This window comes from Helobdella robusta (genome assembly GCF_000326865.2).
Source record: "Helobdella robusta unplaced genomic scaffold HELROscaffold_21, whole genome shotgun sequence".
Lineage (NCBI taxonomy): Eukaryota > Metazoa > Annelida > Clitellata > Rhynchobdellida > Glossiphoniidae > Helobdella > Helobdella robusta.
In genome coordinates, this window is record NW_008704124.1 from 636,982 (window position 1) to 650,283 (window position 13,302).

The 13,302-nt window shown below is 32.1% G+C and overlaps 3 protein-coding genes across 3 annotated transcripts; 2 read left to right on the forward strand and 1 right to left on the reverse strand.

Moving 5' to 3' along the window:
• Positions 1 to 1,514: 1,514 nt before the first annotated feature.
• On the forward strand, positions 1,515 to 5,695 carry HELRODRAFT_171557 (hypothetical protein; the record flags this gene model as incomplete). The annotated part of the gene is made up of 9 exons (XM_009018277.1): positions 1,515 to 1,712; positions 2,014 to 2,116; positions 2,442 to 2,607; positions 3,111 to 3,201; positions 3,834 to 3,959; positions 4,167 to 4,330; positions 4,432 to 4,503; positions 5,022 to 5,073; positions 5,663 to 5,695. The coding sequence occupies 9 exons, from the start codon at positions 1,515 to 1,517 to the stop codon at positions 5,693 to 5,695; spliced, it is 1,005 nt and encodes a 334-aa protein (XP_009016525.1).
• Positions 5,696 to 6,862: 1,167 nt separating this feature from the next.
• HELRODRAFT_171558 (hypothetical protein) lies at positions 6,863 to 8,464 on the forward strand (the record flags this gene model as incomplete). The annotated part of the gene is made up of 5 exons (XM_009018278.1): positions 6,863 to 6,966; positions 7,323 to 7,437; positions 7,655 to 7,771; positions 8,084 to 8,160; positions 8,344 to 8,464. The coding sequence occupies 5 exons, from the start codon at positions 6,863 to 6,865 to the stop codon at positions 8,462 to 8,464; spliced, it is 534 nt and encodes a 177-aa protein (XP_009016526.1).
• An 840-nt stretch (positions 8,465 to 9,304) lies between these two features.
• On the reverse strand, positions 9,305 to 9,715 carry HELRODRAFT_126884 (hypothetical protein; the record flags this gene model as incomplete). Its single annotated transcript, XM_009018279.1, has 2 exons — positions 9,305 to 9,392; positions 9,507 to 9,715. Coding segments are annotated over 2 exons (297 nt in total), but the record flags the coding sequence as incomplete, so codon positions are not given.
• Positions 9,716 to 13,302: the final 3,587 nt, after the last annotated feature.

Genomic DNA, 13,302 nt, shown 5'->3' on the forward strand with positions numbered 1-13,302 from the left:
TCCTATCAAATTCACTCCAATACAAATTTAATTGGAAATAAGAACAGTATTGACCTTATTGACGTCATACATCTATCAGGAAGCCTCAATCGGAGTAGTGCAAATTTTATTTCAGGTCAAGTAGTATATAGCTCAATTCCTACGTGTAATTCATCGTTCCATTTATTAATTTCATTGCAGTATCCTTACAAATTTACAGAGGAGTTATAAGATGAACAACCTGATGGGAACATTTAACTTGTATAAACATATGTCTTCATAAGAATGGCAGATAGAAACATGCCTGCGAACATCCGGCCTCACACACAAGAACGTACATACAATGACACATAAATAACAATGAAAAACCTCATTCGCATAGGTTTCTTCTGTGACATTTATATGTTAATAATAATCTTTAAACCAATTTCTCAAGCAAGTGCGACATTTATCAAACAATTGTTAGTTAAACTTTAGTTTAATGATTTATCTAACATTATTTATTACTTAACTTTTGCCAATTTATCATTTTTTTTACAATTTTTATTCAAATCCAACAAAAACTTCAACCATTAAAGCACGAAAAAAGGAAAATATCGTCACTTATTACTAACATAGGGAGCGAATTCTTGCTGTGTAAAAATTTTCCATTTGACTATGTTGTACTCGCTTATGAAGACAATCATAAAATGAGTTGCGTTAACCGAACTTCTACTGTCTCATTACACCTCTTCTAATGGGCTAAATCTTTTTTGTCTGAAAATATTGAAAACTTTTCAACATAAAAAAAATCTAACAAAGACATTAAATGCTAAAGAATGATGTGTGGCAAAATTATTATAAAATATTTTATTATTTATTCTATATATATGGGCAATTATATGATGCAACGCACGGGTGTTATATGTGGACCAAAACCTACCTAACATATGAAAATCTTGCCATCTCCAAAAAGTTTTAAGCCCGCCTACAGGTAAATTAATATTCATCTCACCTTGATTGGTTGTGATGATGCTTACACCGTTCAAGTTATATGAAAAATGAACGTTTTAAAACTGGAACTTAAGGTGTTGGATTAGATTTATTAAAAATATAAAAATTTATAACTTTTTAGTTTTTTAAATGCCTTATTGATAACTTTCAAGGCTTTTTTTAGATGATTATGATTTATAAGTTTAAGAACAGTTTCTACTTTCTAAAACCAATAACAACAACCACTGTAAGTAATTGTTGTGAACTTTTTGACTTAATTGTTGTCAAACCACCAACATCATCATCATTTGTGGTGCATTGTAATTAATTGTACAATATTTGAACAATAAATTGAACCTTGTTTATCTGTGATACGTTTGTTTCTTTTCTATTGAATTTAAAATATATTTTGAATCTGAATTTAAACTAGACCATGGAACAATTTATATGTAGATAGTGCAATATTAGTCTAAATTATGTTGTTTAAATAACTTAACTTTACTTACATGATGGTTGTACTTGGCGTTCATATTTGTATCAGGTATCCTTCAACAAGCAATGAAATGCCAACAAAAGTTCCATCACATCACAATACTCCGGAACTGAGGAGGAAAAATTTTGTGAAGAACATGTTGAGAAGCGAGCAAGTTAGCAGGGAGGAGCTCATGCAGATTATGGCAGAGAAGGCCAAAGCAATATTCAGTTTGTGTGATCACGAGAGGAAGGAGTTCATCACAAAGAGAGACATGTACAGACTTGAGGTCAATATTTTTTAAGTATAAATTGTTTTTAAATTTTGGTTTATTTTTATTGTTACAATGGCTGGGCTCCAGTAATTTTGCTAATAGGTTGGATAGTAGTTGCATTATATAATTTTACTCATGAAATTTGATTGTTACAATTATAATATTTGAAATTTTTTGTGTCTTTCAGATCTTAAAATGAATGGCTAAAAATAAAAATAATATTTTAAAGTCATGAATGACAAAATAATTTTAATGTATTATTTTAAACATTTGCAACTATATTGGTCTTGTTTAATATACTAAATTTAATTTGTAGAACGAACTACCATTATCTTTGGAGCAGTTAGAAAAAGTGTTTGACAGTTTGGATGCACAAAAACAGGGCTACCTCACTTTACAGGAATTCACAAATGGATTCGGTTGGATGCCATTTGAATCCATGTATTATTATATTGTTCAACTATCTTGATCTATAATGTTTATTCAAATGTGGTTGTCTATTGTCCATCATTTTTAAAATCTGCATTTTTCAATTTTTATTCACAGTGGATTTTGTTCATACTGGCAGTTTTTATAAGAAACATATATGAAGTTATTATTTGACCTAGCAAAATAGTTGTAAAGCTGATTTTGTGTTGAACAATTTTTAGAATGTTAAAAACTTATTTGGACTGCAAATTTGTATTATATTGATACAATTCTTAAATATACATTTTGTTATTCACAACATACAACAATTGGTAGGAAGTTTTGTGGGTCTCTCTCCAACATCCCCATCCATCCTCAACTCTCCTGAGTTTGATTTCGAAGCAGATGATCCACCCAGCGTTGTTGGTGACAACAACATCAACCAGTCTGATAACTTCAACAATCTTCTTAAAAATCTCTCACAGTGTGGAATGATTGACGAGTGAGATAACTTACTATCTCGGGCAGCAATCTAGTTATAGAAGATTGAAATATAGTGTAGCATAATATCATTATTGTATATGTTCCAATGAAAATTTAAACTTAAAATTGATCTTTAAAGCATGAGAATAATGAAGTCACTGTGGTATCGTATGAACAAGCAGCAACCCGAAATGTTAAAAAATTTCGAAGATTTCATAGGCAGGATGGTCGGCGCATTACAGAGGACACATCTTGATTACAAGGCATTACAAACATCCATCGAACAGTAAATGAGCTTTTCCTCTTTCGTACTTACTGACTTAATATTAAACTTCATTTTTCTTATCAAGAACTTGTGTTATCACGATGCTTTAAGCATTTATTTTAATATGATTTTTTCATACTTAACAGAATTTAATCTTCATAATTATTATCATCTTGATATAATCATCATCATCATCATCGCAATCAAATCATCATCATCATACACAATCAAATCATCCTCCACCATCATGAAACAAGCCACCAGAACGCTCATGACGAAGAAATACACTCCTTGTATGCGCAGATGGAAACTCAACTGCAAGAAGAAAGGGATAGAATTCGAGCTGAGGTGATGATGATGATGAGGGGATGAAAATAATGATGATGATGAAGGGATGACTCTGCTGATGGTGATTCCGATAAAGAGATATAAATTTGCACGACATCATGGTGACGTAATGATGACGTGGTACCTAAGCAGCGCTGACAAGTGTGCGCTGCTTTCATTTCTTTTCATACTTAGTTCCAACTTAAAATTAGACCACAAAGGTTTTTGATCCACTGACGACGTAATTGCACATTTCACCACATCAAACACACAAAAGATTTGGACAGACAACATTTGAAGCAGGTCATTGCTTCGTAGCAACTATGCAAGGTGTGAGTGACACTTTTGCCGTCTGAGCTAAGTGTCAAGCAGATTTTAAAGATTGTGACGTAGTTATAAAATATGAATGCTATAATGACATGATAGTTATATTAGGTGTAATAACATCATTGATGTTTTGCAAAATATTAATTTGGTCTTAAAGTTGAAAGGTGATGGTGATGGCACTAACGTAAATTTAAAAAAAAAATATGGGTTACAAAAGAAATCCGGCTGTTTATTTTGTGTTATTTTTATCTGCAACAACATCTTTTAAATATATAGTAGTTTCCAAAACTAACGATGTCATTTAAGTTTTGTTAAAATGAATTCAGCTGGTTTTAAATTTCGGAATTTTTCTTAAGGATAAAGAACGAGAAAACAGATTGAGAGAGAAATTGGAGTTGGAACTTCAAGAGAAGGACAAGCGGCTGCAAGAACTGGTGCTGCATCAGAAAGAGGTCAGTTCACTCCGTTTATTCGTGTCGGGCGAATATAATCGATAAACTTATTGTTTTTACTAGTAGTAATGAAATTCGTTTAGTTTTATCTTCATTTGTAAAATTTGCTACGAAGTAATAAGTTTTCAGTTATTTCAGTTATTCTTTATTATCTCCATTTATGAAGATGTAAGTTTTAGACATGTCGAGTTATTTTTATATCACTAGATGGAAAAGAAGCTGAAAGAAGTTAACAGAACCAAACAGAAAACAGAAGCGGAAAACGAGAAATTGATTCTAGAGAAGCAGGTTATCGAGAAAAAGTACAGTGATTCACAGCAGTGTTTGCAGCCAGCTAATGAGGTGCAAGATAAAATGATATCTCAAAAACAGTTAGCATTGAATTGATTGTTGATTGTTGATGGTAGATTGTTGCTTGATTGTTGATCGTTCGGTTGTCATCAATATTGCCAATGATTGATGTTTGTTTTAGAGTTGCTATTGAAATAGCAGAATGGATTGACCTGGAAAGGCAGAATTTGTTGAAACAGATTGAAGACCTCAAGTAAGATTCTGTAGATATGTATTTTTTTTTATAAACTCGGAATTGAGTCTTAATTTTCATTAAAGTTACATTTAATATAATTATTTTGATTTGTGCATTATCTCAATGTTATCTAGTAGACGCGTTGCATTTTCATTAAAATATAAACCAATCATAAAAAGTTGTGTCGTTGTGCCGACCTGTAATTTTTTGATTGCTTGACTCACAAAATATCAAATAATAGGCATAGCTCAACGAATTGATTTAACTTTCAGTCTAAGCATTCTCATGGAATATTTTTGCGTCATAATCAGAACAAAATCTTGAGTCGACAGATTGGAAAATTGAATTAGCTTCCACATCATGAAATCGCAAAGTTTACGTAACGCAATTTAATAATAATTCAGTGAACACAAACTGCAATTAAGTTTACCCAGCCCAACGTCTACTGCTTCTTAGATCGTTTAGTTGTTTCACATTGTTAATAATACTTCTAATATGTTTAATGAGTTTTTCGATCGAATAAAATAAAATTTCAGAGCAAAAAACAAAGAGCTAAGAGACTTGAATGATGAAATAGAAGTTAGAATGGTGAGTATTGTTTTTGAATTGTTTTTTATTTTTACGTAAATGTAAGAGTAGGTATCATCATGGCGATAGCCATTTCCACAAGTCAAAAGAAGACTCTCCGTAAAGGATGTCACATTTGTAATTTCTTCGTTTCAGAGTCACAAATTTTCACTTTCGTATTGACTTGAAACAACGGGTTTTTCGTCGTTATCTCAAAAAATATATTTACAGTTGAGTTCGAACGACTTGTAAATATATTCTTTTTTTTTGTTAATAACGTTTTTTCATTAACATTGTATAAAATATCTTAAATATTCACCGTGTTGAAACTTTGTATGTATATAAAATAACTACGGAAAGTCATTATAAAAATTGAACTATACATGACCTGGAAAGCGGTTCCATAATTTTATTCCCTAGCTCTCACGGGTCCCTCTTAATCATTATTTGTATTGTAGACTGTGCATCGTCCTGTGCCAATTGCAATAGATGCCTGACATCACGCTGATGTTACTTCAAAAAATTTGAGTTATGCGTTCTCAAGTCATGATGCCTTTAAGGCAATTACTCTGTACTATACTAAAACGAAACCCATGGTTGCTACTCTCAGAACGTGACATCTCTTATGGAGGACTTTGAATGAGTACTCGTCATCTGTTAGTTTGCTTAATTAACTGATAGGAAACAATTGTACTGTATCTAAGAATAAAAAAAATGTATTATAAAATTGAAGACATCTCCTTGGAGAGTTGAACATGCGGCGAGTGAGGAAGGTAGAATTGAAGAGGAGAAGTCCAATGAAAGATTTCCCAGGAATTTGTTAGTTTACAGTTGAAGCTTTGAATCTCCGTATCTAATCGATAACAATGAACATTGAATTCTCATTGTAATTCAACTTCATACAATCTTACAATTTGAACATAGCGCTATATTTAGTGCATTTAAAGAGTAAATTAGTTGTCAAAAATTTTTTTTTTAATTTTTCCCCCTAACAATCAGTTCAGTGGATGATGATTATCTGGTCCACGACATTGAGATAATTTCGACAAATTCATCCGTAAGCTGAAGCTCCTCAATTTTCATTGAAGTTAACAATTGAAACTTTATATTGAAATATTTCGAATTTCGTCAGTTATTTAAATAATTTTCTAACATAAAATAGGTGACAGAACTGTTGATATAAGTCATTTATTTAAATTTTGTGCAAATACTTGTTGCAAATAACTTGGGGCGTATGAAGATAACATTCTTATAACTGTTGAAGATGATAACGGACGATAACACATGCCGACATGCAGGATGATGAATCGATGCTGGATGAGTCCTTGGTGGCCAGCAGAATTTACAAGGTCGTGCTTGTCGGAGACTCCAACGTTGGCAAGACAACGTTCATTCATAGAGTGTGCACGCAAACTTTTCAGAACACTTTATCATCTACAATTGGTTGGTGGTGTGTTTTATTTCAGTAAAATAATTTATTAAATTTGTGTGAAACGTTATTACCATGATGTACAAAGTCAGAGGCAATGCGGTCATTTCAAAGACTTGCGTCATTCTGACTTTGTTTCTCGATTGTCAATTGCTTGGCCGTTAAGATTGCCTTGTCTTAAACCTTTTTTTGAGTGATCCAATTGAAACGTTATCTATCTTGGATTGTCAGATACGCATTTTATCTTTAATACGTGCAGTACTCGTTCCACGGAATCGTACTTTGACTGAGAATTAAAAATTTTTACATAGGCTTTTAAACCATGGATTATATATATCCATGCTTTAAACTTTAGTTTGGTTTTGACAATGACAAATAAGAATGGGGAATGTTTCTTCTGAAGGGGTTGATTTTCAAGTTTGCAACATGAAGGTTGACAAGCAAGTTGTGGCATTGCAGCTGTGGGACACAGCTGGCCAGGAGAGGTTGTTTGTTCTTCCATTCATACATTCTTTCGTTAATTAAATAATTTATCTCCTGGTTCATTTACCGACACTTGATCGGTTAATTTCAACCTCTCTCCATGCTTTCATATTTGCAACGGAAACAATTTTGTATTACATGTAGCTTAGCTAGTTATTAAAATAGTTTTTTAGTTAGATTTTATATTTTCCACGATATCAAGGAGAAAAATAATATTTAAAACACAGTGTATATTCGTGAGCCGATTAAAGAGAGCACTTTCACTTTTCTATTTTAATACGACTAATATTCTCAATCTTACTTAATATTGGTTTTGCTGTTTATTTAGTAATTATATCATTGTTTTCCTCTTCAAAAGGTTCAGGAGCTTATCTAAGCAGTACTTCAGGAAAGCTGATGGAGTGATAATGATGTACGATGTCACAAACCAACAGTCTTTTTTCAACGTGCGATCATGGATGGAGGATGTTCAGGTGCGTATGCACACAATTCATGTATTAATCACTTTTTACTTCAAGAACCCGAAAAAATTCTATTGTAAAAAATCGTACAACTGACAAAAGAAACATACTCAATCATCAAAATTATCACCCCAAAACTTAAACACTTCTTTTAGAGCGATAACCTGTTCAAAACTCAAATTTTATATACGAATGGCAAACATTATAATTATGAATTAAATTAACCTAGAATTCCGTGGAGCCGGGAACTTCGTTGATGCTACTTGGTTCTAAGAAGGACCTTGTTAGTATTAACGGCGACGTAGGGACGTACATATACCCAGGGGAAGCTAGGAGACTCGCTTTTGTTAGTCTACTTACATTGATAACAGCTGTCGTTTCTCGTTTTTTCTGATAACCTGCACATTATTTTCCGATATCTGTTATGTGGCATATTTGGACATGGTTAAAAATTGAGTTATCGTATATTTTTTTTACTTGCTCTTCGTAAGTTCACGTTAACCAACAAAGTATTCAAAACAGTTTTATTTAAATTTGAAACAATCCATTTTTGTAGCCTGCATAGACTTTTTCGTCATTAACTGTACTCCTAATGCATTTTGCTGTCTGTTTAAACATTTATTTTTCACGAGTAAAACGACCTAAAAATACACGCCAGGAGTATAATGCTTCATTCTTCGAAACAAGCTCAGTGACAGGTCTGAACATAGACGAATGCATGAAATACATGTCAAGGTGGATTTATTTGCTATTATAAATATTTCAAACATTTCACACTAATGTGCCTACGTTGTATGATGAAGATTTCTGGATCAGTCAAATGTCCATGCAACATTCAATAAATCATCTAAATTGAAATAACACTATCTCAATTTCAGTATTAAAATCTTCCAAATTAAATAACTAACACCTCTAAAGACTATTAAGAGACAGAGAAGACCAAACAATAGCCAAAACAATTAACGTGTTATCGTCTGAAAACGAGCATGGATCTACGGGTGCATTCAAGAACTCTTGTTCATGCGGTACAACTTCGTGAACAATCCACAATTCTGCTCATTGAACATCTCATCCCATCATTAATGTTGCTTTTATTTGTGAATGAATTTCATTGTTATATTGTTTGTAAACGTTTGTTGTAAATTATTTACTATCCAACCTCAGTAGCTAATGTTATAAAATTGTAAATAATCAAAGTGTTTGTACTTTACCTTACATTTTGTACAATTTACATATATTTACATATACAGTATACGTAATACGCATACACATACAAAAACACACACAGAAATATAAGCAATCATATAATGTACATTTATTATTTATAAAATAAAGATGAATGTTATTCACTGAGATTTATTTCCTAATGATGTTTGCTTCGTGACTATTTTTGATTATTTACTACAAAATTATCACCATCTTTTTTATAACAACAATCATCCTCATATTTATTTTCATCATCATCTTCGTCGTCGTCATCATCATCATCGTCGTCATCATCATCATCATCGTCGCCATCATCGTCGTCATCACTACAACCATAACAATACTCATCATCATTAGCATTATTTGTTGTCTTTGCTTCCTCCTTCTCCTCCTCCTCATCATCACTTTCATCATTGATGTTGCTTACCATGTCATTGTAGTTCCATTCAGTCACATTTGCAATATGTTGCTCGGTTTCAACATTTTCTGATTTTGTGCTGCTTCAAAAATTATTTGCTTATTTCAATATTTACAATATACAAATCTTTAAACAAGGTCTAAAAAAAACATATGAAAAATTGAATTCAAAGACAACAAACTTGTTATTTTTCACTTTCGGCTTCGTGTTTACATTTACGTCATTTCCTTCATTGTTATCGTTAAGTTTCGTGCAACATTTGCCACAGATGTGCTGCTTTTCTGAACATGGCAAACAAACGGTGTAGTAAGAGTTCTTCACAGTCTTCTGCAGGCATTTGACACTGCAATTTCAAATAGTTAATTTTTTTCTATTGTGACATTGTAATTTATCTATTTCTACAATGACACAGTATTCTTGCCAAAGCAAAACAATGAGAAAGAAAAATGATACCAACCATTTTTTAGGTTGGGAGAGAGGTTTGTATTTGTTGAACTTGATCTTCCATTCGATGACATCTTTGCATCTGTTGCAACAACTGCTGACTTCAAGTTCATTGATCCTTTTTATTAGATCACTTGTGTCATGCAAATTATTTTTGAATGCAGTTTTGTTCATGAACTTGGGTCGTTTGCATTTCGTCACGTTTCCTCTCTGGCAACTCATTGTATTGTACTATTTCTATGTATGTGTTTTTTTTATAATTTTATTTTACTAAACTTGAGTTTGTCTCCCTGCCAAAATTGTAAAATAAAATAAACTAAAGCTACTAAAACTTATTAACTATAAGACAAGTATAAATAAGCCTATATATAATTATAGTATATATATATTATAAATATAAGATAAGGTAAGGGAACCGAATTGTTCTGTAAGTGAAATTGGAGATTCATCTGAATAACAATAAACCATGAGAAAATAAAAACAACACAATTTCGCAAAAACTTTTATTGAATTTAATACTGTAATGAATTTATAAATATAAGTAAAAATATGTTCAAAAACCAACCAGACCACGAGAAAAAAAACGAACTATACCACCGATTATCGCTTTGTAAATATAAATAACATAGATAAAAAAGTATTAAAGATAAACTTGGTTGCAGTTTAAATGTTGTCATGGTTGTCATGCATGCAAATTACTTTTTCTGACAATGATTTCGTAAGTTTATAAATTCTGATTTGTATTTTACATTAGCAAATTTTAATAGTTCGCATATCTCCCATTAAAGTTTCATAAAGCAAAACCGATGATTGCTGAGACATTTTGAACGTCTTTTCACGAGATGCACATGGTAGAAAGGCTGTCGTGTTGATTCCAAGCAGACTCATCAGGTAAGAAATGTCAATCAGGTGGAAAAATTTGAGAACGAATCAAACATCTGATGACTTTGTGGTGTGACACCGATGTATTATATATACACTTGCATCATTAGTTACACGTTGTGCATTTGCCAACAATCTCGGATTATTAGGAAGAATTTCACACAGGACCAGATGGTGCCATTAGAAGTGGACAAGTTATTAAAATTTAAATGATAAAATATGATTTTTAACACGCTCAGCTTGCTGATTTGGTCAAACAACTAATGGAAAAAAATTTTATATGAAAATATGAAAATTCAGCTGAATAAAAAATAAATAAATAAAAGCAATCGAGAAAATTTTATATGAAAATATGAAAATTCAGCTGAATAAAAAATAAATAAATAAAAGCAATCGAGAAAAGAACAAACATGAAAAACTAAACTAAGCAAAACCTCGAGGCTCGTGAGATACAATTAATATGCAAAACAACAAACTGCCATCATGGCGACATGCGCCGGCAACCATGTACTGTCTCATCGACAGTTTGTTTCAGTGTTGTCGTCGTCGTCGTCGTCGTCGTTGTTGGTGGTGTTTTTTCTTGTTGTTGTTGTTGTTACTGGATGTTCGAAACTTTTTTTGTTAGATGTTCGCGATTTTTTTATTGTCCTTGCTGTGGTACCAAACATTTTATAATTTTTATTATTGCTTTATTGTCATTTTTTGGCTGACGTTTCAAAGGTTTTTGCCGTTTGTTATTTTTTGTTGTTGAAGAATAATGCTATCGCTGCTGATTGAGACGATAGTGTTAATGTTGACTAGTATGTTGTTAGGGTTGTTGCTGAGTGGTGTGTTTTTGTGGTCGGTGGTTGTAGCGAAGGATGTTGATGGTTGTCTGGGTTGTTGTGTGTGTATGTGTACAGTGCAGTTGTACGTCGTTACTGAGGGGAATGACGTGTTTTTATGCTGCGACGATTGATGGCCTTGCTTCTTTATGTCCCCGTGTTTACAAGTTTAATTGATGAAACGAAAGTATTCGCTGTCATCATTCTATATTAGGGTGGTCACAAGAAATTTTTTTTCAAAATCTTATCGGGGTAACCCCTAAATTGTGCCAATTGACTAAAAAATGACGTTTGTAAAGTTTTAGCTCAATTGGATAATGCTAACCCGTGCCTCATCGAGGTTGAAAATTCGAAAAATTGGAAAATTTTGAAAAAAATGCAGTTTTTGGTTTGTAAAATAAAAACGGTTTACTCTAGAAACATGATTTTGGTTTTATTTTGTTCATTGATTAGTTTTCTTCAAATGTTATTAAGATCACTATTTAGCTACAAGTTATAGTTTCTGACATATTTGCATTGTTACAGATACACATTGAAAAAACGTTAATTTCTCCATAACACAAAAACACACAATAACTTATTTACTATTACTAACCCGGGTGCTCTATGTTGTTTTTATGTATTAATATTAAGATCTTTTGGTTTTTCTACGATTTCTCATTTTTGGTAAGGAGCAGTTGTACATTGGGATGGGAAATTACTTCCAGATATGTTAAATAAAGAAAATGTTGAAAGAGTTGCAGTCTTAATTAGCTGTGGAGAAGAAGAATAGTTAATTGGAGTTCCCCAATTAGAGAATGGTGCTGGCAGTACAATTGCAAAATCTGTTTATTCAGAATTTGGAAAGTGGGGTGCACTTGATAAGATTCAAGCAATGTCCTTTGACACAACTACCGTGAATACTGGCCGCATTAAAGGTGCTTGCGTTTTATTAGAGCAATTGATGGAGAAAAAATTATTGTATCTTCCATGTCGCCACCACATTTTTGAGGTAGTTTTAAGATCCGTTTTTGATGCTGTGATGGGAAAGACTACAGGCCCTCAATCGGATATTTTCAAAAAATTTAAAACTGAATGGAACAACATTGATAAAAAAATTTAAATCTGAAGTTAAAGATAAGAGTGTAGCCAGCAAATTGAATAATCCGGGTAAAATTTCAAGTTATCTTCTAGAACAATTAACAGTTCATCATCCAAGGAGCGATTACAAAGAATTGATTAATTTTTGTCTTATATTTTTAGAACGCTTTCCGTCAGAAAACATCGTGTTTGCGGCTCCTGGCGCTTTTCATCACGCAAGGTGGATGGCAAAAGCGATATATTCGTTGAAAATATACCTTTTCAGAGAACAGTTTCAACTGACAATTTTTGAAAAGCAAGGATTCCATGATATTTGCCTATTTAATATAAATATTTATGTGAAAGTGTGGTTGGATGCCCCGAAACCTGCACTTGCTCCAAACCAAGATTTACAATTGTTAAAATCTTTGGTAAATTACAATAGTCAATAAATTTATCTCAGATATATCAGTTTCAAAATTTATCAACCACATATAGTACCTCAATCCAGAGCAGGCTGTTTTTTCATTATTCGATGATTCATTAAGTAATTGTGTAAAAAAGAGAATGGTAACAAAATTAATATCTCAAGCAAATGAGGATGAAGAACTTGATGACTACTGTGATATGAAACCACTAATAAAAATAAATGAAGTATCAGAAATATTGGACAAAAATGCGGACCATTTTATTTCATCACAATCAAGTAATTTTTTAAAAAGATTTAATATTAATGATCAATTTTTGCATACCAATCCAGAATTATGGAGTAATAACGAAGAATATTTAATGAGTAAAAAGATTGTGGACGGATTAAAAGTTACAAATGATACAGCAGAAAGGGGTGTTAAATTAATAACAGATTACAACTCATGTATTACAAAAGATGAAGAACAAAAACAATATCTTTTGCAAGTAATTTGATGTCGGACAAAATTTCCTGAGTTGCTCAAAAGCCTCTTTATCCGAGCNNCTCTACCTTTTGAACAACGAGTTAAAGTAGAAACTTATTTGATGTATAACAACTATAAACAATATAATATG